This window comes from Falco naumanni, chromosome 12 (genome assembly GCF_017639655.2).
Source record: "Falco naumanni isolate bFalNau1 chromosome 12, bFalNau1.pat, whole genome shotgun sequence".
Lineage (NCBI taxonomy): Eukaryota > Metazoa > Chordata > Aves > Falconiformes > Falconidae > Falco > Falco naumanni.
In genome coordinates, this window is record NC_054065.1 from 21,237,226 (window position 1) to 21,263,776 (window position 26,551).

Genomic DNA, 26,551 nt, shown 5'->3' on the forward strand with positions numbered 1-26,551 from the left:
GTCTCGTATCAACTTTTGTGTGGCACTTCCAAGACAAGAGTGGTTGACTGGGGAAAGATGCAGCCCAATTGCATGGCACCAGTGAATACAAAATGCCATGAGCTTCTGAGCAAGTGATAGATTCCTAATGACTCGCACATTTTTGAGAACAACACAAAAGGTACTCAGGTGGCTGAGCATGTTTTAGTTCAGTTTCAGAAAAATAAAAATAAAATCTTACTCTATTCAACCAGTTATTCCAAAGCCTAGTACTCTCACATTACCTAAATGTAACTACATTCTTCAATTTTTGCGGTGATTTGTAATACTGATACACTGTTCCGTTTTCAACTTTGTGTTATACAGAATTGCTAATGTTAATTTAAACTTAGCTATAAAAAGTAATAAACAGTAAGACTGAATGTCAAAAAAATTAATACTCAGTTTCAAAGCTGGTGTTTCACTGCAAAATGTTATTTAAAAATCTATCAATATTTTTGAAAAGTTTGGATTTGGACACTAAACCAACTGTGGATAACTGGCTAGCTGAAAAAGTTCATAGACGTAGTCCAGCTGGCTGGACAAAAATGCACATCGCTCTCAGCTTATCTGAAGTAAAGCAAAATACACTGTCTTTGGCTGTTTTTGTTACACAGTAACAGGAAGATTTCGATGGGAAAAGAATGTTGCAGGTGGGAACAGACAACTACAGAAGAGAAACTAGGGGCGGACTTGGTATTTAGGCAACTAACCAATAATGAGCTTAACTTTTGTAATATGTATGAGCTAATTATAAGAAGGCATAAAAGGTGACTGTAAGGGACAATAAACGAAGTCTGCTGATCACTCATATTGAGTGACTGTGTCTTCCCTCCGTTGCGACAACCAACAACCCTGACCAGTATGAGCAGACCTTTGATAGCAGTTCACCACTTACTTCTGCACACTCCAAAAAGTTACCTTCATTGAGAACAAAATCTACAGTAACCCTCCAGGTTTCTAACAATCATTATAAACAGTGAGGAACAAACAGCTCAGTTGAGTTTCCCAGAACAGATACATTTTGAAGTTAGAAAATTATTTTCTGTATTTTATGATTTTTTTTCTAGTAACTTAGTCTAAACTGAAAGCAAGCAATGTCAAGAAAAAAGCTGACGTGCTTTATCTGAACATGCAACAACTCAGATAAACTGGTTCTCTACCACAATAAACACAAACTATTTCCACCAATTCAAGCAGAATTCTTCCCTCTTGTGTGCATCCCATTAGAAATTCACTTCTGTCCTCCACTGATTTTTAAAAATATATTGCATTGGAGACAGAGGGGTTTCCGTAATCTTGTCTAACAGAAAACACCATTATTTCTCATTCAGAGTATTCTGGATACGTTAGATACCAAGTACACAACCCAAATCTATAAAACCACGTTAAAATGCTAAAATACATATTCTTTCCTTTAACATAAGCATAATTTTAAATAAGGAGACATACCCTTTGCAGCATGGACTCTGACCAGGCATAGCCATTGTGTTCTACTGCCCACTGCAGTATAGTTCCCATAATGCACAGCATGACGTCAGATTGCAAAATATTAACCAGACTTGCAAAAAGTGGGCAGAAAGGAGGAAGAACTGGCGGTGGAAGTGCTGAAAGGGAAATCACGTGTTTGACATTTCAGCATCTCTAAAATTTGCAACACCCATATAAAATGGCCAACTTTCAAACAGCTTAACCCAAGACAGTATACAGCTGCTTGGCGAGCAGTATCACAGGTAACAGGCTGCAACATTCAACACGGCTTGCATGTAACAGGAAAGCCAAAGGAATAAGCTGTTCAGAAGGCTGGTTCCACAATAGATCAGATTCCTACCCATAACCAGGGAAACGTAAGGGAAACTGCTACATTTTCAACCAATTTCTGGCTAGCCCCAAAAGAGGGTATTAGTCTGTCAGGGCAAAACACAGTTTGATAGGTGCTTCCCATCTTCTCTCAAAGAAAAATACCTGTATCTTCTCTGTTCTGTCTTTTCAGCTTTCTTTGTGCTTCCTCTGCCTGAAATAGAAGAATGAGGCCAATGTTACTCAAAAGCTGTACAAATATAAACCCAATAAAAAAGCACTGATGCTTTGTTATATTGTTACTGTTCTTTTCCCTTCTTCCCAGCCTTCAATAAAACAAGAAAGCTTCCATGCCTTTTCAGTTTGTCTTACATTCTACTTGTAAAGTAGGGCATGCAACTTCAAAATTAATCTTTCATCCTGAGCCAGCTTGGATTCTTTTTCTAACATAAAACTGTAAGACAAGTCTGAGCTAAAATGGCAATTTCCATAAAGGTAAGCAAAAATACAGATTGTTTGAATATTTTCAGTCAAATAAGATGTAAGGGAACACGCAGACAAGCTCTTCAAGGCCCACTGATTTCAACAGCTCTGTATAGGACATGGGATCTGGTGGCACAGAAGTCACTGCAAAATCTTGGCTGAATTTTGTTAACATTCTCAAATATGTTGACTTTAGAAGTTAACTCTTAACCAGCTGATAATACTTCTTCACAAAATTTAACTTTGGAAGAAAGACACAAAACAAACCCCAAGAAGTTAAATTACTAGTTACCTTTGACTGCTCTGCCCTTGAAAAGTGATAGAAATACAGATTGAAGTTCCTGGTGCACTCTGGTTTCAATTCATAGAGCCCTCTGCCTGTTAATCCAGGTTTCCTACCAAAAAAAAAAAAACCAAAACCCCCAAAACTTATGTTTATTGCTTATTAAATTCCGAGCATAAATGGTTAACTAGAACAGCTAAAAAACTATTCAATGGGCATTCTAGAAATCAAATAAGTGACAGTATTAAGAATGATGCACATGAATAAAGCCATGGGAACACATCATGATGCAGCCCCCTTTATTCTCTCATTTTCACTAATACAGATTTTCCATTTTTAAAGCTGAAATATTAGAATAAAGGGAAACATACTTGAAGCATGCCACTTCTTCAATCACACTTTCCATTCCCGTCTCTCTGTTTTCCTACATTGAGTAAAAAGGCAAGACACTGTGTTACTGTAGTTCTTCGAATAAACACATTCAAATATCATACAACACTAGATACGCATGTGAAACAAATGTAGTACAAAGTCATTATACTGGCACTCAAGAGAACGCTAAAGAACAGAACATAAAGATACATTCAGGACTACCAACTCTGCAAAAAATATTTTTACAAAATCATGATGCCACCCCAAAATTTGGATTTGCAGATTGTTCAAGTTTGAAGTATTTAGAACAGTGAAAACGTGGAATTTGTCCCTGCCCATGGCATGGGGTTGGAACCAGGTGATCTTTAAGGTCCCTCCCAATCCAAACCACTCCATGATTTCAGAATTTATCATTAAAAGTACTACAACTATAGTAGAAGATTAGCTTTTCAATTTTGACTGTCTTTGGAAATCATGTTTAAAAGATTACTTTAAAAATATTCTAAAAAAAAAAAAAAAGCAAAAAAAGCAGCGCTTTGCTATCCTACTAAACTGCTCATACCAGCATTCAGATTAATGCTTCTGTCCATGCAAATGAAGCATTTATGTTACACAAATCATTATACTGTGCCTGATTCCATGCCTTTTCAATTATTGTTAGGCTTTAAAATATAACAGCTTATATTTCTGGATAGCTCTCACAACCCACTTCCATACATCTATTCAGGGTTTACAAGCAGACTGCAGAGACTGCTGGCCAGATGGCCTGATAAGATACATATTAAAAAGAGAAAAGAGATGAAGAAGCTCTCAGAATCCTGCCTCTTTCATATGCTGTTTTTTCTTCTATAGCTCTTTCTTACCTTCTCCATGACAACTATTCATCTGTATTCAAGCTAACCTTGCTCTTAGGATAATCGTGCTGCTCCCATTCCACATTAAGCAGCATAAACTTCTGTAAGAAAATTTTTCAGCAGTCACTCTTATAAAGTTAGTTTCTTCCACCCCACGTTACTTACATCTTCAGGTAATGCCTTTACCAATTCACTGTGAGCCATTGGCCTGATGCTCAGCTGATGGATGATCTCTCGTTTGATTTCATCTGTTGCATTTACTTGTCCTATCCCAGGACTGAACCTTTCACCTGTAAAAATAAAATATATATATTTTTTTTAGGATTTTTAGTATTTATCTATCTTCTTTTGAAACTTCAAGGAAAAGTATGGAAAATAAATGTCTTCTGTGGTATCTCGTATTCACCTACCAGTGTTCAAAAATTCATTACATTAATCTAGTGCTAGTTTCACGGCTTTTCTCCTAGGAAAGGAGTCAGAACTACATGAAGTCCAAAGTACAACTGCATTTGGGATGACAATGAAGAATGCTTATTCTAGACCATTCAAGAGACTGAATTTTGAAAATTAAATGTATTCTGAACTTACCAACAATCATTATAATGAGGTATAGCATCTCTTCTATAAGAGTGTTATTTTGTTGAACAACATCCTGAATTAAAATAAACAAAGAAACAAATTTACATTTTTCAATTAAGGGCAGACGAATTATTCCATATGCTGAAAATATTTTTTCAGCACTTCAAATCATTGCCTGTTTTCAACCCTTAGCACTCCCAAATTAAGCTATGCTGAAATGCAATCACAGTTGCCTTAAACTTCTTAAACAATGCAAAAATTATGCATCGGTGACATTTACCAGTTTGACAGGTAAAAATATTTATGCATATTTCAAACTGATCAAACAAAATTAAAACAGGATAGGTTTTGGTTTTTTAATCAAGAAATTGCAGTGTCTCAGTACAACAGTATCTGATACACTTTCACAAACAAAACTGCAGATTTTTTATTGCAGTAGTACATTAAATACCTTGTTAGTATTTTCTGTGCTAAATCTTTTGCCATAGTCTGGAGTACTAAATATCTGATACAGTTCAAAGCGACTCAGCATTATCATCAAGAAGTGATTTGGATCCATCATAGACACACCTGTCTATTAAAGAAAAAAAAAAAGCATTATAAACCGAAAATAGATTGGGTATTATTATAAAATATTTATATATTTATATACAATGTTCACAGTACATTCCTTATGAAATTCATTCCTCTCTCTATTCTGGGCATGAAGATTTAGTTACTTACCTCTTAGGACTCCAATAGCACAAGTGACTGCATGTTTGACAAGCAACATCCAATGCTTTATCAATAATTTCTGACACCCTTTTAAGTGTAGAATATTCAGGGTTATTCCTTCTGTCTCAAATACTCTAAATATAATTCAGTGAAAGACTTCTGGTTGGTTCATTTTTCTCTACAATCCTGTTCCCACTGGCTCAACTTTTAGAAGGTATAATATCACTTCGTATACAGCACAAAGATTTTAGAAACAAATTCCAATTCTCAACACAACAGCTGAAGACTTTAGCAAGACTTCCCAAACCTTCCTAGAAAGAATACTAATGTTTCAATGTAGCCACAAACATTTACTTCCATTTCTGAAAACTACTGGCCAAAGATTTTTCTGATTATTGAAGAAAGTGTATAAGCTAGCCCATTACAAATATTTGTTGTCAGTTTACAGCTAAAGGGACCATCTTTAAAACAGAATAATTTTCAACAAAACTGAATGATATCTAGCCGAATGGGCAGCTGCAGGTGATTGTTAAAAACTAGGGGCAGATCAAGCCTCAGAGAAACACATCTGAAAGCAGAAGTAACTCAGGACATACGCATCACATTGAGCATTGCTAACTCTAGGTAAGATTTGAGGGACTCCCTGAAAAAGGATTTTGCTGTCTACATGAACTATGCACCTCAGGCTGCAAATTTTAGCATTCATCACCCTCAACAGAGAAGTAATGCATCAGACCTCTCTGTGTCAAAACTAAGTAGACTGCCAGATTTGTAAAATTTCTTCTGAAGAAAAAAAACCCCAAACCCAAACCCATAAACTACTATTTTTCCAATGGGGTTCCATTTTCTATCCAGCGTTTTAGATACAAACTTTGAAGGGAGGCAGAAGAAGCAACACATACATACAGTACATTACTGAAGACCTGCAGACTCACACAGCTGCCAGAACAGCACGACTCAGTAATTAAAATGTTACATTCTTGAAGATTTAGCATTACATACATGTTACACTGAAAATTCTGCACTTCCCACAGTATATTTAAAAAACAAGGATTACAACAAAGGTATTTCCTTTATAAATGACCCCATAAAGACACAGATGCAATAAAAAAAATGTAAGTCCTTCCACAAAAATTGACTTTTTTCCTTGTCATCAGAAGTTTCTGATGGAGCTAAAAACCAAATGCACACGTATCCTGAAAATGCTCGATAAGAACGCTAACTGCTACAAGTGGTTACCTGAAGCATTACTATGTCCTTGTCAAACATCTCCCTCCTGCACTTCACATTATGATAGTAGTAAATCTGAAACAAAAAACAAACCACAATAATTAACAAACATAATATTTAACCTAAATTGCTTTTCATTCTGGAAAAATAAATTTTGTTATATAGTATTACCAAACAAAAAATGTATCTGTGCTTTGAAAAAAATTATACATTTGTATGCAAAAAGCATTTTTACATACCACAAAACAAGCACAATTGCTGGCCGGATTGTATCGGTCTAACGTCTAGATTGCAAACTCTTAGAAGGAAAAATCTTGGGCTACATTTTAATATATCTATTTGTTTATCATTATATATCTGTTATATACTGCAACATATCTACTGTTTACTTGAAATTCACAGAAGAGAAAGCCCTTGCAGTTGGAGAAATGTTCTTTCTTTGCTCCTCGAATTGCTCTTAAAACATTTGAGATATGACCTTTCAGGAATTGCCAGTTTCAGCAAAACATTAATATTGTGACGGAATCATACTTAACCCAAACCATCCTGGGACTGAGCTCCACAGGACCACACCATGCAGCAGCAACAATGCAATCACTGCATGGCACTGAAATGTGGGCAAGGTTGATTCTACCACAACTAAGCAAAAATAAAAAGGACTGTAAATTTTCTACCTGGGACTGGGAACTATCTTCAGCATACTAAACTTTCCTTTAGAAACACACCACTTCTCACCAGGATTACCTGGAAGAGAGCTAGGCATGCCTTCCCTCTCTTCCTCACAGATAGAGATGCCCATTCCTGTCTTCTGGGAAAGTATCCAAAAGGAGCTGACTGAAAATAAGCTCTCCAACACCAAAGGAAAGAGAAAGGACTTCCAGGCTGTGGGAGCCATATTAACTAAACTGAACTAGGCTCTTAACTTCAAGATGCCGAAAACCAAGGAAAATTAACAGAGACTTATTTCTCCACCAAAAACTATGGACACTGCTACAATTGTGCATAGCTAGAGCTCCTTTTCCTTTAATAATGGCAATAAAGGACATCACTTTATTAAGATCCTTTAGGTTAAGAGGCAAGAAAAATGTAATATGTTTAGGCAGCTTAATTCAGCCTCCTAGTACACATGCATTGCAATTATCTAGTGAAGATGGGGTCTTGTGGGAGGGAAAGAATTTTCTTGCACATAAATCAAGTTAACACCTCACAGAACTAAATCTTATTTCTGTTGTAATTATGTCTTGCTGAGAAAATCACTTTAGACTATCACCGTGGTGGGTGGCACTGACACTACAGTACCCATTTTATAGTTTTTAATGCTTGAAATACCCAAGACCTAATTCATACAAACACAGAGGATGTAAGTTTAGAGATGGATGCACCTAGTCTCCAGAGTATGAAAGAAATATGAAAGATAAAAGCCAAGAAACACTCTGTTCTATGCTGCTTCTAATGCTTCTGTGTGGTCTTTGGATTTCAACTACTTTATAAACATAAATGGTAATAATATTTAATAGTGCATATTTTTATATTTGAGACACTTTTATGTGAAGGTTATGAATGCACTGCCAAAGATGCACAGATCTAATTCTGCACTTCATGCTGCTGGCTATTGGACAGTCAACAGCAAAAAGGCCAGGAGTCATTAACTGTATTATACTGAAACTTCTTTGTGCACAGAGCACCAAGTTCACTGAGCACTGCAGCAGCCCTGAAACAAAAAAGCAACTTCTGACTAAGAAATCAAAGACCAGTGCAAAAGCCCAAATTTCAAACGATGTGAGTGCTGATATAAAAGCCTCCCTCACATTGCCTTCCATAACATTTATGTAAGTGACGTTTGTAAAATACAGAAAGGGGAGGTTCTGAGATCCAAAATCATCTTGGGGGAGTTATCAGAAAACAGTGATTCTACAGCTACTATGCACTTACCTGATTAACAAGAGAGAACCCGTTTCTTCTCCACATCCCTGCATGTACTTGGGCACACAGGACTAGGCATCGTAGAGGATGTTCTATTAACATAGGTGGGCTAAGTTCACTCTGCATTAAGAAAATGCGGTATTTTGATATATAAAGAGAAAATAAAACAGGACTGAAATGGAGGATTATAGTTATGATCATTAAAATATTTTGGCATTAGAAAACAAAGCAAATCCAACACACATATAACAGAAGTTTGACGAGCCTATTCACAACTTATCCAATTGTTGTTAACCAACCTCACGTTCTGTCTTTGCTCCACAGCAGTAGTCCACAAGGGCTTTAGTGTATTCTTAAAAACAATATATTTTGTATTTTAGAACATCAACACTATCAATTTAATAGCACTGTCATTTGGTTTCTTTCATTTAAAGGTTACGTACTTCTTTGAAAAGACACTGAGATTTCTTGTCCCAGTTATGTTTTCTCCTTTTTTATCTTATTCTTTTAAACTTCCCCTTAAGGAAACAGTGTATCAATAAGAACATGCAGGAAGCAAGAAATAGCTGGGGAAGAAAATTAGAACCTAGGCCAAGCCAAGGACAAGGAATCAGATCCTGCCAGGAGTTCCTGAAAACAGTTTCTACTACAAAAAGAAGATAATGCACGAAGAACAAAATACCAGCCTTAAACCTGAGTCTTGTTATTTAAGAGAGCAATACCGATCACTTATGCTCCGGTCATGAATATCTAGATATTAATCTTTCAAGAGGTAATTTTTTTCTACTAAAGAGAGTCTCTCTGAACAGAATTCACAGCAAAAAGGTCCTTTGTTTTATTTAAAAATATCCTACACTTACATGACCAATTTCACGTTCAGCATTAATTATATCTAATGAATAAACTACATTTAATTACGTACCAGGGGTAGCAGCTCTGGAAACTTATATGCCACTTCAGTTTTACTCAGCAAAACATGCAAGCCTATATAAATACATGAAACACATACATAATATTACACACAATATTTTATATAATTTGAATAGGACAAAAAAAGGTTATTTACTATTGGACCATTTTCTGGATACAGCTACAAGTAAGTTCGCAGATTTATCACCCTGGAGCTACACAGCTGTTTCCTGAAGAGACATATCATAAAGCAGACATTTTAAGAGAATTGAAGTCTTCCCCTTGTGTCTGTATAAACTTGCTGTGCAAGTGAGACTTTTGACTTTTGACTGTCATGTCCCCTCAGTGACAGCCAAGAGTCTATCAGGACAAATTACAGACAACAGCTACCTCATCCTTGCTATCAGCCCTTAGTTATGAAATCCCTCAGGAACTCCTGAATACCTCATGGGGCCCCTACAAAATATTTAGGAGTTTTCTAGTTTGCTTAGTTTTAAAGCTACAAGGGTTTTGCTTAAATATTCAAACATTCAAAGTTATTTGAAAGTGAGCTGCATAGTATTTTGCCTAAGAATTCTCTCTTTCACTTCATTACCTGTGAATTTATTTATCATATCACTTTCTGATTAGTGAAATTCATCAACCTTTTTTCAACACAACTGTTAAACAAGATAGGCACAATATAAAGAAAAAGTTATAGCTTAATTTTCTGGTGACACATCTGTTTGATAAATCTGTCGTCAAACAGAATGTTTATTAGTCTATTCCATCTGACAGATAAACATATTTCAAAAGTCAACTACAGTCCATATTTTGTTGCATTTCTTTTGCGTCACTCAAGTGGCAAAACCAGCAGTAACTGCCAACACACCCCCAGTCACAAATCCAGAGGGATGAAACAATCTCCCCCAGGCCTGAAACAGTAACAATTTCTCCAATGTTTGGGAACACTTTGCCTAAAGGCTATCAAACAGCAAGAAAACAGCCAAAATGCATCCTATTCAGGCTGTTGTGTGGTTCCTTATGTACACACAAATATAAATCATGTTTATACAACATTTATCATTTCCTGAAATATTTTAAGTTAGTTCATACCTGCAAGTAAACGAGAAACTGGGAGATGAATGCTAACTTTTTCCTGAGAAACACAGTATCTGATGGTCTCAACTGAATGTCCACACATACTGAGAACAATAGGCTGTTCTCCATCAGTAAAACCACTATGACACTGCATCAACACAGTCAGGCATTTCTTGTAAGCTTCAATCAACACTTTTTCCTAAAGGAAAGATCACAGTTTACAGAGATTATGAAAAAATAGAGCTCTGCAAAATAATACAGCCAATGTAAAAAAGTCTGACGGGTTTGCCGTTTCTAACTTTATCAACAGTCCTGCAAAATTAAGATAAGGAATCCAACAAAAAGAGCTGAATTAAGGGCAGCACAGACTGCAAAACTCATACCAGTATGTATGATTAGAAAAATACACACTATTTGGGTTTTTTGGAGGAGGTGTTCGTTTGTTTGTTTTGTAACCGATATTATGGAAACTTTCTGAGCAACAATCATATTAGGCCAGTAAAAACTGCACATTAATTAACAGCAAAAGACTAAAGCCAGCTTGAATATAAAATATTCTAGAATCACTTGCTCTACGGCCGTATTTTATCATGCTGAAGTTCTGGACTCCTAAAACTTGAAACACTTAACAGAATGGAAATGTGATTTATGATCAGGCAGCATTTACTAGATCAAGGGCCTGCTCCTCTCCTCCCTCTTCTCTGAAAATTATAATATGACAGTGTTGTGACAATCATAACTTCCAGATGTGTGACAGAACTGTCTCTGCAGTATTTTTTAAAAGGCTTAAGCACATTCTTATGAATTGGTCAGTTCCAGCCACAAAAGATGTATTTACATACAGAAAAGATTTGTGCTTGCTCAGAGAAGATGATCTTCACTTATGGTGGAGTTACATGCTTAGTGCAGTTGTTACACATATTAATGCTTGGGTTTTTTTCCCCCTTCATATATTCACATGGAAAAACAATTCAGAAGGAACTTACATCTAACGCACACCAGTCCTGCATCATTGATATAACAAGCGTTAATTTCATCTGCAATGTAAATGCTGCTTCCCATTCTGGTTCCATTTCTATGTGTTGTCCTACTTGACGAGTTATTGGATCCATACCCTAGAACAAAAAAATACATTGACAACATTAGCGTAAGTGTGAGACAGTGGTTACCTGTTCTTATAAATATATTGTTGCTTCAACAAGAAAAAAGAAGCTTGGGACTACTTGAAAAGGAATTATACACATCAAAATAACAACAACAAAATGAAACAGGAACTGGAAGAGAAGAATACTGATACAAGAAAGGTTTTGGATATGAGCATGAGCTCTGTTTATTATTAACACCTGCAGAGATTTTAGTATTATAAGCAGTACAACAACATTTGCATATATACATTATCTTACACATACATCTTGTTTTTTGAATGTTATTTTCTAGGGATGTGCTATCAAATGCAGTTAAGTACTAACTAAAGACTGGGTACTACAATACCTAAGCAGCTCTTGGCATAAGAAGAAAAAAAACCCAGCATGATCTGAGGATTACAATATATATTCAAGAGGTTATCATAAACAGACTAATGAAAGCCAAGTACTGGAGAAAGGTACACTACCGAAGTACTGAAAAATGGGAGTGATTGACTTACACCTTACTGATTGTACAGTCAATTTGCCCTTGTAAAAGCTGCACTGCTTTTAAAATACTGCTCTTAAGGTAACATAGCACATGAAAAGGCTGGGGGGAAAAAACCACCACAGTGAAGACATCTATTTGTATGTCAGGAACTATATATTCCTCAATACAAGGAGCAACTTGGCTGACACTTAAGGAGTAACTGGAGTTCTCACTATGAAGGAAAGTTGGTTAAGCCGGACCAGATTTCACTCAATTAATTGTCTTGCCTGTCGCTACAATTGCAAAATATGCCCAAAATTATAGTCTTCTTTTTGAACCACTGTTCCTTTTTATTGCCCTCTACAACAAACTAAACTTAAGAAAAGTTAGGTGAGAAGTTCTGTTACAGGAAAACATGACAACTCCAAAAGTTATACTGCACTGAAGTTATAAAAAGGAGAGTACATTAAATTTCTTCCATTTTAGTATCATGATAGCCAACTTCCTGCTTTAAATTTGCAAAATTATGCAATTCACAGATTTACATACCTGCATACATTTGAGTAATTCTAAGAAGGCATCAAAACCCTCGAGGAACTTGTGTCTCAAGTCATCTGACCATTCAGTTGGCTTACTTATCAACACATACCTGGGTACATTAGAAAGATGCAGGTGTTAATTTTATTTTCTTTTTTTCCCTCCTCAGTTGATCAAATCAGCATATAGTTAATATACTTACTTGAGATCCAAAATAAGGCTCTGAACACGCCTGAATTTGAAAGCCTGCAGAGCAGTGTAACGTTCAAACTGAAACCTGCCTTGGATGTCACGGTGCCTTAAGTGATCCATAAAAGTTTTGATGATAGTGGTCATGAGATTTTCTTCTGTTATTAGCATTCGAGCCTATGCCAAAGTACATTGAAATTTGCTGTAATTAACAGACACATCTAACAGGAGTTTCACACTGCACCATGAAGTTTATAAAATACATGAACTTTTATCCAAAATAGTTACATCAATAATTAAAACAGAAGAACATGTTGAAAGCCAATCTTCCAAACATTCACAGAAGAAAAAAAAAAAAAAGCAATCTAGCCAGAAATTATCATAACCCAGATCTCTTTCTTCAGATCCCTTCCGTACAGAAGTTTGACTATGGTTAGGCTCCTGCTAACCTATATAATTATTACACAAGACATATGTTATTACGTGTCTTATAATTAACTTGAACCTCCCTTTAAGTATGTGTTGTCTCTTCTCATATAATTTAAGTATAAGCCCTTCAGGGGAGTGGCAGCTCTTCTGTTTTCTGTTTACAAACTGTCAAGCACTGTGGTGAACATAGCGTCTGCTGAACTACTAAGGATAGGTATAGTGCAATTTCCACATGGAAATTACGTGAAAAGACTTATGATCCTCCTCAAAGGCTACTACATACATCTATGTGTTATAGGAAACAAAATCAACAGGCATTGCAAAGTCTGATGAAAATCATCTCCCATGCCCAACATAACCTAATACAACCCCACAACAGAGTAGGGGGCACTAAGAAGTTACTTCCACGTCCTACTTGTGAGCTCTTCCAGAACTCCCCCATTCTGTTGGTTCTCAAAGGAAAATGGGATGAGTCTTGCAGTTCTCAGACCTCATGAGGATTTTATTATGTGACTGGTAGATTCAAGAAGACTGGCCACTCTGCTCTACCTTAACAACACTGTGGTTGTTGACTACAGCTTCTGGGTTCTACAGTTGCTAATAATATTGCAAAATACAGTTTCTAAAATGCTACTGCAAGGGGAAAAAAATATTATCTAATAGTTAACATTTTCCCCCAAAAAATCACCATGAACACAACCATCAGTCCTCCCTCAAACCAAAAAAAAAACCTCAGTTACGTGAGAGCTCAAACTCTTAAATTACTAAGATCAGTTTGAAAATGTTACTGGGGGGCAGTGGGGTGGTTTTACATTCTTCCACTTCCTCATTCAGTAAAGAATGAATGGCTCTAAATATATACAAAATAATTCTTAATTTATATGGTAGGATCTTATTATAATTACTTGCACATTATCAGTCTATTCCATCCTTCTACAAAACAGCCAAAACCAATTTGCTTTACTTTTTTTGCACGGTTTTGAAATAGAAAACACACAAAAGGGACACTGTAATTATTCTCCTCCAAGGAAATGTCTGAAATTACATCTTAAAAAAAATTAATGTATTAATGCACTTATTCCACCACTCCATTTGCCAAATGAAAAAATAATAAAACAACCATCTGAATAACAGTAATAGGTTAAGTCTAACTGTAAGTCTAAATATTGGCAACATTCTTATTGACAGTTTCAAAATTAAAAAAGGTAACACAATACTGCCCTGAACCATGGAAACAAAATCCTGAGGTCCTATTGAATTCCCATGAATAACATCCACCACTACAAAACTGAAAAACACCTTTGCTCAGTATCATGACTACCATGCTACTACGGATTTTTAGAGCTGAATTCAGCTGATTAAATTTGGAAGGATACAGAAGCATTCATTTTTTAAACAATTCTATCTGTGAACATCAGACTTATTTCCAGTACAGCTCCAAACTTGTCTTTGCTTGTATTACGAACTAGACAAATCAAGACTTATTTGGAGACCGGAGGAAAAGAAGAAGTTTCCCAAACAAGGATAATCTGGTGAAAGACCAGCAGAGTTAGTGAGCTGGGAGAAGTAACAGTGGCTGAAGCACTGGAACAAAAATTAACTGGAAACCTGAAAGAAGGCATTGTCCAAGTCCAGAAGCACCAAAGGAAGTAGGGAGTATCATGAGACAATTCTTTCTTGCACTTGTATTGACTGGAAAATTACCATGAAGTGGATTATTTATAAAACTGTACCAAAACAGTATGCCCTGAAACGATGATATGCAAACCATAACATAGATTTCTACAAACAGAAACTGTGGCTCAGCATGATGAGGAATTTAAATGTTACGTGTGTGTGTTTAAATAAACATTTAAGTATCTTTCTAAAAAAAGTAAAAGACAAACGTAAAAAGAAAAACCAAAAACACCCAGCCCACTCTGGGAAGTCATACTCAAACTGTACAATGCGAATGCTTTAACTCCTAAACCCACAGCAATGCATGTAAACAGCCTGACTGCTGTGCAGCAGCAGCACCCTGCATTTCCACAGTAACATTAAAGATATCTGCAGCCTTGATTCAAGAACCTTGAGTGGCTTTTAACAAATAAAGATTTCCTTTTTTGGTCTTTCAGTACTTACAAGAGAAGGCACTGTGAATATCTGTATCGAGAGGTCAGCAATTGAGAACTCTCTGTCGTGGTCATCTTTCATAAAATCACTCTGCAATCGCTCATAGTTCTATTAAGAAGGAGGCAAAAAAAGGCAAGGAGTGCCAACTATCAGTTTTTAAAAGAAAGACAGGCACTACTCACCAGAGTAGGTACAGTGAAGAGTTGGACAGACAGAGCAGCCACCGATACTGCCCGTTCGTGATCATCCTCCATATAATCTCTCTGCAACTGCCGGTAATTCTAAACAACAAGGGGAAATTCACCTCTAATCCACACTGACCTGATTTTTTAATTTAAATGTCTGCTCTGGGAAACTTTAATGCCACGATAAAGGGAAGAATAGCTCTTACAGATTATTATATAGATATTTTGTACAAAGCACATGACAATTTAATCTGCTCACACGTGAGATCTACTCACTCTCATTCTCACAACAAAGGCTAATACTTTATTTTCTACTCAAAAAAATTGTCTTCAGCAGAGTGAGCAGAATTTTGCACTGCTGATTTAAAGCATTTCAAATACTAGTTACTGCAGAAATACTAATCAGCGTAACTGAATTTCAGCACTATTTCTGAGTAGTGCTGTCACAGCTTACACCTCAATAATGAGAAGCAATAAGCTCTTAAGAAGTGATAGCCTGCACAGTTGACGGTGAAGACAAAAACATGTGAACTGCTTTAGTTCTGGGGAGCCTGGAAAGCTCATTTTCTTCCCAGGAGATGAGATACCATTATAACTAATATTTTGAAGACAGAAATAAGGTAGTCAGCATTTCATTTCAACTTTTCGCTTCCAAAAAAAAAAAAAAAGGAAAAAAATTCTGGGTAACAGTTCATTTGAAGCACTGTATGCTAACTAAACTCTCCTCGCTAGACAGTTCAAGCATTTATATGGCTCTTTGTAAGAAAGACACTTACTCTTGCAAAGCGGATAGCAAAAAGTTTCTTGTATTTCAAATCCATAAGTAGACTGCTCATGAATAACTGGTGATACACATTTCTAGCTCCTGTCAAGAAAAATGAATGAAATATTGCATGTCACTATTTTCTATCAACATATTATGGAAACATTTACAAAAGTAAACTTTTACAGAATGAGCTAAGTGTGCATCTCGGAGCAGAAGCTGCTTTAAGTCTGTCAGATGGTAGCAAAGGATGAAGAAGAATACATAAAACAAAATTCTTCAAGTGGCATTATTTATTACTCCTGCATAAGATAACACAGAGCTGTTGAATAAGAACATAAACCTTCAAATATAAGGCAAGTCAGGCAAACAAGAACAGAACTCTATTCCTCCTCAGGGTAAACATAGCATTTGGATGGCCCAGGGAGGGAAAAAAACCCCCCAAAACATACTATTATGAGAAGCCGGAACTGCAATAAATTTTGCTAGCTGTAAGCAACTCTGCAAAATAACCAGTTTAGCTCTCTGAATTTCTAGTCTATCTGAGCAGCATCCCAGAAAATATTATCAATACGAATGAGAATTGACTGTATGTAGCTTGGAAACATATGCATGTATGTACCATTTCTTTCCATGGGTTATTTTTAAGTCAAACACCATTATTCTATTTCATTAATGCAGAGTAGTTATGGAACGGATAAAAAAGTAGAGAAATACCAATGTTGAAATAGAAATTTAAAAGTCACTCCTTGCTTATATGAAAGACATTATCCCCAAAAAAACTGTATTAAAAATGTAACAGTCCACAAAGCAGTACCTTTTAGATAAAATTTATTGTTAGGAAAAAAAAATAAATTTGGAGTGCCAGGAACTCATTCACACAAGATAAAGGCATTAGATAAACATAACCTAGAAGAATAATTTTCTCCATACTACATCCACTTTCCATCTTACTTCTTTTATTGCTGCTTCAAGAAGTTCCCAAAACAGACCACAAAGAGATGTAACTACTCACTAGAATACTGGTACCTCAGAACTGAAAAACAACAAAAGATACTGGAGGAGGGTAGCAATCTTCAAAATACTATCTTCATATTTAAATAAGGAAAGGACATATATATTGCATCATTCTCTGCCTTTTCTTTGTGCTTCTCTTTCTTACATCTGGCCTTACACACCCTTTCACAGTACCAAATCAGACATAAAATCCGTAACAGAAAAGAAATTAGCCACCTCCACTTCCTCAAAATGACAACTTTCTAGCCAATCCCATTATGTCAATTAGGTTTTAAAAAATTTAAGGGTTCTAAAATAACAGAACAGTCATTTTTCCTGAATGTTCTCAGAACGAACACTTCAGAATATATCATGAACATAAACACAAGTCAATGCAGAAAACCTCTGCCTTATCCCTTAAAATGAGGCATTTTGGTAGGTAAGCTATAGATGCTGACATCCTATAAAGCAGACAACCCCCAAATCAATGTTTACTCCATTTCCCTTAACTATCACTGCCATCTGCATATTCAAGTCAGCCTTAGTTTCAGACTACTTTGAAAAATGAGATCTAAAACCAAACCCATCTCCAAATGGTCTCCTTCTATCTTCCTTATATGTCTTCAATATATTTGGAGTGCATCATGAAGGGACAGACTATAACAAATCAAGCAATTCTATCCATAATATACCACAGCAAAAATGATCAAACATTAGCAAATACAATAAAGGGAAAACTTTTATGCATGGCATTCTTTAGTATTTTCCAGAAGTTTGAGAAAACTCACCTTTCCACAGTTTAGAATCATATAGCATCAGCTTATCCACAAGAGAAGAATTTTCACCATCTGGCCCCTCCTGTAAACCAACCTGGCACAATATTCGACGAAGACCATCTAAATGAAGAGAAATTATATGTTAGTTATAGCTTAAGAAAACCTTGTACATTATTTTGACATACTGGGATTTTCATAAGACACAGTAGAAGCCATAGGGCCCTCTTTTCCTTGACAAATGAGTAACACTGCTCATACTTTGCTGACAGAAACATAAATATTTTATACCTTGCAAGCTTCAGGCTAACCTTATGGAACATTAGGAACCTTGTGAAAATTGCCAAACACAATGATTTGTTTCAAGGTTATCAAATAAAAATGTGTTTCTTAAAAGTGCTGCTGGCTTATTAAGAAATAATTATACAGCAGGCTATTTTTCCACGTTATATTTTTCCTGTTTAGAGTCCTATCAGAAGGAAAATATAATTCATACATGAAACGACTCATACACTCATAGATGAGTTTTTTGTTTACACTTCTTTGTTGCTATTAAAGCCTATCTACATATTTTTTTTCTAATGGAAAGCAGTAATTATTATATGAACATGCAAGTTATGATATGCTTGCAGAAAAGCCTGCATCTGCAACAGAACACAACACAGGAATGCTCATATTAACCATGTTCCACCTAGCTCTGCACTGCAGGTAACGTATAGTAACTAACACAACTACATGAGTGACACACGAGCCCTTATTGCTGCATGCCACTCAGCCATCTCAGCTTCCCAGGCAGAGCTGTCAGTGGATTAGCACCAGGTGTATCATACCATGCACTGCACGGTGCAGTTCTATACAGTCTGAACTCCTATAGCAGTTTGGGGTTGGGGTTTTTTTGCCTTGCAGAGTTCAATTCCAACCAGGGTTATGAAGGGTAAAAAATTAATGGGAACTACTGCATTGTTCAAATAATGACAAACACGTGCTTATTGCTGAAGAAATTACATTTGCTAAAATGGATGTGGTAGTGAAGCTTGTGATAAAGTTCCATAGTAAGGTTTTTCCCTTTATTCACTGACAAAAGTTTGACACTCATTTCACAGCAATCCTCCAACCTAACTTTTCGGCACAGCAGAAAACCCCCTCCACCTGCCAACTGCTCTTTGGTCAGGGACATTTAAGTGTAACCACCAGCGTAACTCCATCAGCCCACATTACAGATGAACGGTAACAGGCTGTATAAAAGACTGAGCAGAATCTAGATGTTTGGGTGTGTTTGTCAAAAAGCTAAGGGAAACCAACTTTTTCAGAAGTATATTTCACAAAACCAGACTGCAGAGTATACTGCAAGACTGCAACCCAAGCGGTGTAAGGCACTTCAAATAACGAAGCACGTAGGTCACAGACAAAACGTACCCATACTGCTTCCTGTCAAACATTATTTTTGTGCTTCTGAATCATAAAGGCCACTACATTTAATGAAATGAACTCTGCAGAATTTCAGAAACACTACACACACACAAACTAACATATTCAGGTGGGGTTTTTTTTGCAACGGTAACTTAGTGCTGAAAATTAGTGACTTTGGCACCTGGCACAAATGACATGGCACAAAAATGAGCTTAAAGAACATGAGAAAGACAGCACCTGCCTACAGGTTACACTGAAAGGAAAATTCATCTCAGAAATTAAAGTTCTTCATGACTCTCCCTTCTATTAATACCTATTATTTGCCAGCAACACTGGCAAATAGTTGCACAAACTGCTACCGTAACTTTTCAAAAGTTTGATTTACATAACTTTAAAAACTAACTTACACAAACATAGACTACTTATCTTTCAAAAAAACCAAAATGATACAGAGATCCTGTGCCTGAAATCTTGGCTACTTTTTTAACTATCAGTCTAATAAAACATACAATTTCTGAAGAAATCTTGCACCTATATAAAACATACATGCAATACTATAGCTGAGTGTGCTTTGCTAATAATTCCTGTTAACATTTACAGATACACAGAACACAAAGTGCATTGGGGACTGTACCTACACTTCTACGTATCAGTAGTTTGACACATTTTCCTTGTATTTCCCCTCATGTGCCACATCTTCACAACCTTATGATTCATCAGGACAAAGGAAGAACAAACTCAAACACTGAGCCTTCCCATAAATATGATACCATGCATCTTGACTCCTTTGAAGAAACCTCTTTCTAAATGTCTGATTAATGCTTCGTTGGCTTCTATACTTACCCAAAAACCTCCACAGATCCTTGCATTTCCTCTGTTCTACTTAGCAAAAAACCTGAAGCAATCACTTTCATCATCATTGATCAAATTACTTCTGAATAATTTTGTTTTATCTAATCAGGTTATTTTCAGCTTACTGCATCTAGGGACTAGGTACTGAAAAATAGCTTATTGGCATACAGCATTTGACAGCGATTCTCAGCTTCTGTTCAGCAGCAACTAAACAGACAACAGCATCCGAGACTGTGAAGTAAGATTTCATATGGCAGTCAGAACTCAGAACAGCACTCCAGCAAGAGAAAATAGCATGAAGTTTGACAAGTTATTAATAGCTTTCCCTTATATATATATATATATAACATATCTGAAATAAGTAGACGAAATTGCTTCAGAAATTCAGTTTGCCTCACAAATGCTCCGCAAGTTATCTCAAAAAGTTCAAGTTTGCCCACCTGAATATCCAATAACACTGCCAAGCCAAGTTAGGAGCTTCAGACCAAAGCTCTGATGGGCAACAATAGATGAATGCATAACTTGTACTTTCAATGGCTTTGTCTGACGACTGGTATTTCTCTTTAAAAGAAAAGGAAAAAGGAAGTAATGTATATTTAAGTGAGGACTGCATATATTTCTGTGCAGAAACACAGCATTCCTATGATTGTTTTCAATAATTTATAATATTAATTCATATTCTAATTGCTAACACCTCCTTAAGGAAGGAAAAAACCCAAGAAAGTCTAAACTTTGTTTGCCCTATTAATATTTGAAGGACCTTATTACGCAGTATCAACATATTTAGGCCACTTCATTTTCCACTTTTGGCCTCTTATCAATGTACACGCTGATCTGCTGCATTTTATTGATAAGCAGTCCCACGTGCAACCTAAGACAGCTATGCACATTTGCTCTTCACAACATGACATGGAAATCACACAGCCCACCAAGGGAAGAAACCGATTGTCCACCGACTATTTTTAAAAATACAAATTAAACACACAGTTAAAAAAAGAAAGCATTTCCCCTTATCTCGGTGATGGAAACCTTAATAGACATTACATGTAACAGCTGTTTCTTCTTTGCCTGCATAGGTGGCAAGTTAGAAATACTGCACAACTTTATCTTTAAAGATGTGTTAATGTCTTCGAAATACCTTAAACAATTAAAGGTTGGTAACTCTACTTGCAGTATTTGTTTTTCAGTCGTAGCGGCATTATACATGAACTATTTATTTCATGTGATTAAGTACTGCACTGCAGTAGTTAAGAAAAATTAACTAGAAAATATTATTTCCATGTTCTTACATGGAAGAATCTTGAAATATATAGATATTATGAATATATATACACACATCTAAACACACACGTGAAAAATGAAAGTGTATTTGTAGTTTCACACTTGGATTCAATCAATAGCAATTTCCATAGTTGTGACTATGAAAGACACAACTTCATACTGTAGGAGAAAAACTAAAGATAGTTTAACTTCACTGATCTGAAGTGACATGCAATTCTAAAATACTACACTTGAAGTTCCTGATCAAACTTTTGTTTTCTGAAAGGAAAAGTAGCCTAGGAACTCCTTTCTAGAAAATGGTGCAAGGCTGTCCATAGTAGGGGAAAAAAAAAAAAAACAAACCAAAAAAAAACCAGCATAAAGGTGAATTTTGAAATTTTGAAATGTCTACTGTGCATATTGTAAATAATATCTCCAACACTGTGTATTATTAAAATATAAACAGCCATTATGGTAGCAGTATCACAAAACTTCACAGCAAAGCCTCTTTTTGCTCAAGATGAGGCAAGTATGTACATGATATTACTTACCACTATTACTTACCACTATTACTGATTTTGCTTGATCACAGTACTGAAAGTCTCCATATCGAACAGACCTACGTCCCTTCAAATTTATAAAGGAGTAACATTACCACCAACTTCTAAACAAGAAGTTCAAATGCTGTGGTTTACATTAGCATAAACAATACAGTAAAAGTTTCAGATGCACACTGACCACTCTTTCATGTTAGTTTCCTTTTTGAAGTACCGTATATAGTTACATACTTGCATTTCCAAAATGCACCCTGTACTTTTTAAAAGAAAATAAAATTACATCACATAAGCAGTTACCTCATATCAAGTTTTCTGTGTATAATACTGTTTTTAAGATGTAACCATCACACTTCTTTTATTTAAAATACTGAAAACTTACCTTCAGTACTAATGCATTGATGATTTTGGTAGAATTTAAGATATTTCAGACATGTCTATACTTTTAAAAAAGTAGATATTAAAAGGTAATTGGATTTCTAAACATACATCTAAAGCACTTGGTTTATTTCAAAACGTTTCCAGTCTTTCTGCACTGTCAATACATAAATTAAAATAGATAGTTGATTCAATTTATAGTGTATTATCAACAGAATAGCTTACTGAGATTTTAGATCTGGTGTGATGCCAAATCTTGTTTCAGGCATAACCTTCTCATGTCTTTTACATACATACACACATGCATATGTATATATGCATTAACATACATATTTAGAAGTAGGACAGGGATCAACAGTAAGGGAAAATCTCCAAAGCACATGCTACAATATGCAGCACGTGCTCAAGTCAGCACATCTTCAGGAATCATCAGTAACCAAAAGATTCCTGTCTATCACAGAAGTACAGTAGTGATAACACAAACTGAAAATCTAGGTCAGTGTTAAGTAATATACAGTGGTTATATTTCCGTTTCCACTGAGCTTCCTGAAGGACTTTAACAACCCAAAATGAAACTCTCATTGCCATTTTGGAAGAGACTTCCTCCCCCCCCCAGACATGAGACAACAAAACCATATAAAAGGAAGCTCATTTTCACAGCATCTGCTTAACAGCCTCACAGCACCAATAACAAAATGAAGCTGTCCCTAGAAAGTGTCCCTTTCTTAAAAAAATGCACACAAGCCACAATACAAGCACAGCTGACAGTGCTTATGGGACTGACATATTAGTTAAAATTATATTCAGCATGTAGTGATTCTGAACTCATTGTTCTTTCTAAACACTGTATGAAATGCTTTACCTCTTCCTGCAATTATCATCTGACAATTATGAAAAATAATATTAAATTTTAAAAAATCCACAAATAGTTCCATAAGCACTGAAACAAAAGCAGTCAATAAGGGATTTTATCCCTCACTGGCTGTTGATGGTGTTGACTGGTGTTTCTTTGAGAAACATTTTGCACGCTTGGAGCACATATAGGGGCTTCTTCAACATCAGCTCCCTGGTGTGCAACAAAGGATGAGCTAAAGCTGCTGCCTGTCCTTGACAGAGGATTGAGAGACACCCTGCTATCTACACTCACAAGACTTACTGGAATATGGTTACACTGAAACATATATTCAATATTAGATCTGGGTTGGATTGGCCAATGAGTTAAGAAGTTTTAGAGTGGCCTGACACACAGGGCTTAGTCACGTTACCCACAGCCTTTGGGAAAACAAACTACAGTAAGTATAGTCATATATAGTAAACATTAGGGTAAGTATAATTAAAAGTTCTAGCAATTAATGTACTTACATCTCTGTCTACTGTTGTTGCAAAACCAATAGCTTCTTTCTGCGTGCAGTTGACAGCCTTCTGAAGAGTATAAATAACTTGTTCATAGGTATGGACTTCATCATTGAACAACATGCAGTAGTAAGTGTCATTCTTCTCACTTCAAAGCAAGAATTGAATTTATATAAATCCAAGTAATGTAATTAAAAAACAAAATAAAAGTCAACTTGTAGTTTCACCAAGTTTTCCACCAAGCAGGGAATCCAAGCCTGGGCTTCCTTTGCTATATGGAACATATCTCTGCAATTTATTTGAGAAGGACTGACCACCCCTAACTTTTATAGGAATGTGCATCTTTCCTGCAAAATTAAGTCCAAAATGACAAAAGACAATAGTCTTTTTTTATTTTAAAGTCCAAAATCTTAAGACAATACTTAAGTCTAAATATTATTTTTGAACATTTGTTGATTATGAATTAATAGTTTCCTACTATGGAAAACACATTTCCTTCCAGTGCAGCTGTGCTCAATACATTCCCTCACAGCTTCTTTGAGATTTCACCAGTCTTGGCATAATTTCGCCACATCTGTTTCCCCAGTATTGCTTAAAGGTCCATCAGACAACAAAAACTTGGCAGTCTCTTAAAAATTCCAAACTTCACAATCCTCAAACCCACAACTTACTACGCTTACATAGATTCAGTGCAATCTTTTGATTCCCATCATTTATTTACACAGCATTCTTACTTACACAACATAAAGTAAGATACTAACAAGATGTCACAAATGAGTCCATAACTACAATGCCGCAGTACACCTGAACATTCTGTCTGATCTGTAATAAGTGGATCACTAAAAGTACAAAATACTTTTACCATCAGAATTTCAGTAACTTTGACCATAAGAAATTAACCTGCCACTTATTTCACAGTATTGTATTTTACTAATACTTCCTTTTCAATACTAAGAAAATTAAGGTATAATAAGGACATTGTTTCATCATTGCTATGGAGAGAAGCGGGCTGTATAATCAAAAATGTAAAAAATATGAGAAAACCAAATCTACTGAAATTGTTTTAGTCCATTGTCTAGAAAAAAATCATGCCAGTTTTAGGAAAGGCAGAAAAGATACTTAAAATCAGAATTTGCATTTTCTATTGTAATTATCTGCAGGCCTTTAAAAGGTAGAAGACAAACACTATACTTACATCATTTCTAAGCCAGGCAATTCATTTTCCTTTTCCCAAGTTAATATATCTACTGCGTATTTAAATGTGATGGCAAAAATATTATAAGCTCTTGCCACCATATCTTCTGGTAAGTGCACAAGAGGATCCTGGAAAATAAATATAAATAGCAATTGAGAAATTAAATGACATTCAAAGCAGAAATCGTCAAATTTGCACCTCTCTGTCAAAGACAATGTAAGCATCTTTAATGACGTCTTTCATTAAATGATTTTACATTTAAAAGGAACAGAGTCAATAATCATCCTGTTTTCCCAGTTCTTCACTGACAATCATCAAAGCAGTAATCTCACATTCAACATCTAAATGTTAACTCGCCTCTGGTCACCCACTTAAATTTTCACACACTTCTCCGTTTTCATTGTTCCCACTTCTGCATACCTTCAAAGATAGTTCTTCTGAAGAACTTTTAACCTAAGGTGTATTAAAATCTGTTTTTTCCGCGATGCCTTCAAAAACATAATTGGAAATCACTGTATCTTTTGTTCCACTTACCAGTATTAGTAAACTGCAGAATACAAATAACTATGCATCTACTGCCTTGTTTTATATGTAGCACACATTTAGAGACAGTCTTACCTATCCAAGCTTATACAACATCCAGGACACTGGGATCATGATTTATGATGCATGTCTCTTAATTGTTGTGGTATATAGATAATTAAATGCCTAAATGTAACTATGTATTTCATGATGATCTGCCCGTGTCTCAGCCTTGTTCAGACAGCTGTTGCCCTTTTTTATATGGAACACGTACCCACTTGGGCCCATTCCGCACTCTCCAGGGTACCCTCCATTTGACATCTGCAACAGCCACTATAAACTCATCCTCCTCTCTCTGCCAGAGCAGAATGGCTGCTGCTGCAGGTGGGGGAACTGAGATGAAGAGGGGGAGAAAGAGGAGTGCTGCCTCAGCCTGCAAAGTCAAACTGACTACTTTTTGGAGCAGTAAATGAGAACCACCACCGACTCCCAATCAGGTAGTACAGGTACCACTGCCATCTCCTTCCAATCCGTTTCAAGGGATTTGTTTGTTAACAGAAAATATTAAAACTTCTTCTCTGAAAGGATTCTTCTTCTACTATTTCACATTTTTGATGTTCAGAACAAGTAGTCCCTGTTCTATAAAGCTCGAAAGGGAACACTACGTGCCCTGCCAGTCACCTAGACATATACTATACCTTGGGTCACTGACTCAACTTGTCATTTGATATTTTGAAGTATGTGTAATTGCTTGCCAATTAAAATACCTAACAGTAGCCCAATCTCTGCTTTAGGATTACCCAATACCAAATTCTGTGTTTCGCTGCAGTTTATTTGTATAAAAATCACCACAATAAACTTTTCAGAACTTAAGTCTGTGTTACCTGCAGGAGGCCCTTGACAGTCAGCAATTCACCTGTACTAAGTTTCTCCCCAAGATTCTTTGGGAATATTTGGAAACTTTTCAGGAATGTTACTAACTGCCATTTCTCTTTTTTGGCTTCATTTAAAACTTTTCTAGGGTACGGAGAACTATCAGTCACCAAAAGCAAAGGCAAACCTTAAGCAGCAGCACTGCCTCTGTTCCCAGCACCTTCAACACAGACACACATCTGGGCAAGGCAGGAAACAAACTCCAATAATTCTCAAACAATCCTTGGCCTACCCTGAACACAACACCGCAT

The 26,551-nt window shown here is 36.0% G+C and overlaps 1 protein-coding gene across 2 annotated transcripts in view; it reads right to left on the reverse strand.

Moving 5' to 3' along the window:
* Positions 1 to 26,551, reverse strand: part of UBR2 (ubiquitin protein ligase E3 component n-recognin 2) — a 60,278-nt gene that overhangs the window by 22,135 nt on the left and 11,592 nt on the right. Inside the window, exons 5-25 of one of the 2 annotated variants that reach the window (XM_040611735.1) lie at positions 24,846 to 24,973; positions 23,660 to 23,798; positions 21,930 to 21,992; positions 20,546 to 20,666; positions 17,859 to 17,966; positions 16,088 to 16,176; positions 15,136 to 15,234; positions 12,599 to 12,762; positions 12,409 to 12,508; positions 11,232 to 11,360; positions 10,261 to 10,444; positions 9,179 to 9,240; positions 8,266 to 8,376; positions 6,343 to 6,408; positions 4,841 to 4,963; positions 4,399 to 4,462; positions 3,976 to 4,100; positions 2,956 to 3,008; positions 2,594 to 2,696; positions 1,984 to 2,032; positions 1,471 to 1,625 (exon numbers count right to left, since the gene is read on the reverse strand). In XM_040611735.1, the coding sequence (XP_040467669.1) occupies positions 1,471 to 1,625; positions 1,984 to 2,032; positions 2,594 to 2,696; positions 2,956 to 3,008; positions 3,976 to 4,100; positions 4,399 to 4,462; positions 4,841 to 4,963; positions 6,343 to 6,408; positions 8,266 to 8,376; positions 9,179 to 9,240; positions 10,261 to 10,444; positions 11,232 to 11,360; positions 12,409 to 12,508; positions 12,599 to 12,762; positions 15,136 to 15,234; positions 16,088 to 16,176; positions 17,859 to 17,966; positions 20,546 to 20,666; positions 21,930 to 21,992; positions 23,660 to 23,798; positions 24,846 to 24,973 (2,235 nt within the window). Of the gene's footprint in view, positions 1 to 1,470; positions 1,626 to 1,983; positions 2,033 to 2,593; positions 2,697 to 2,955; positions 3,009 to 3,975; positions 4,101 to 4,398; positions 4,463 to 4,840; positions 4,964 to 6,342; positions 6,409 to 8,265; positions 8,377 to 9,178; positions 9,241 to 10,260; positions 10,445 to 11,231; positions 11,361 to 12,408; positions 12,509 to 12,598; positions 12,763 to 15,135; positions 15,235 to 15,308; positions 15,408 to 16,087; positions 16,177 to 17,858; positions 17,967 to 20,545; positions 20,667 to 21,929; positions 21,993 to 23,659; positions 23,799 to 24,845; positions 24,974 to 26,551 lie in introns of both variants that reach the window. The other variant, XM_040611736.1, reaches the window with a different exon arrangement.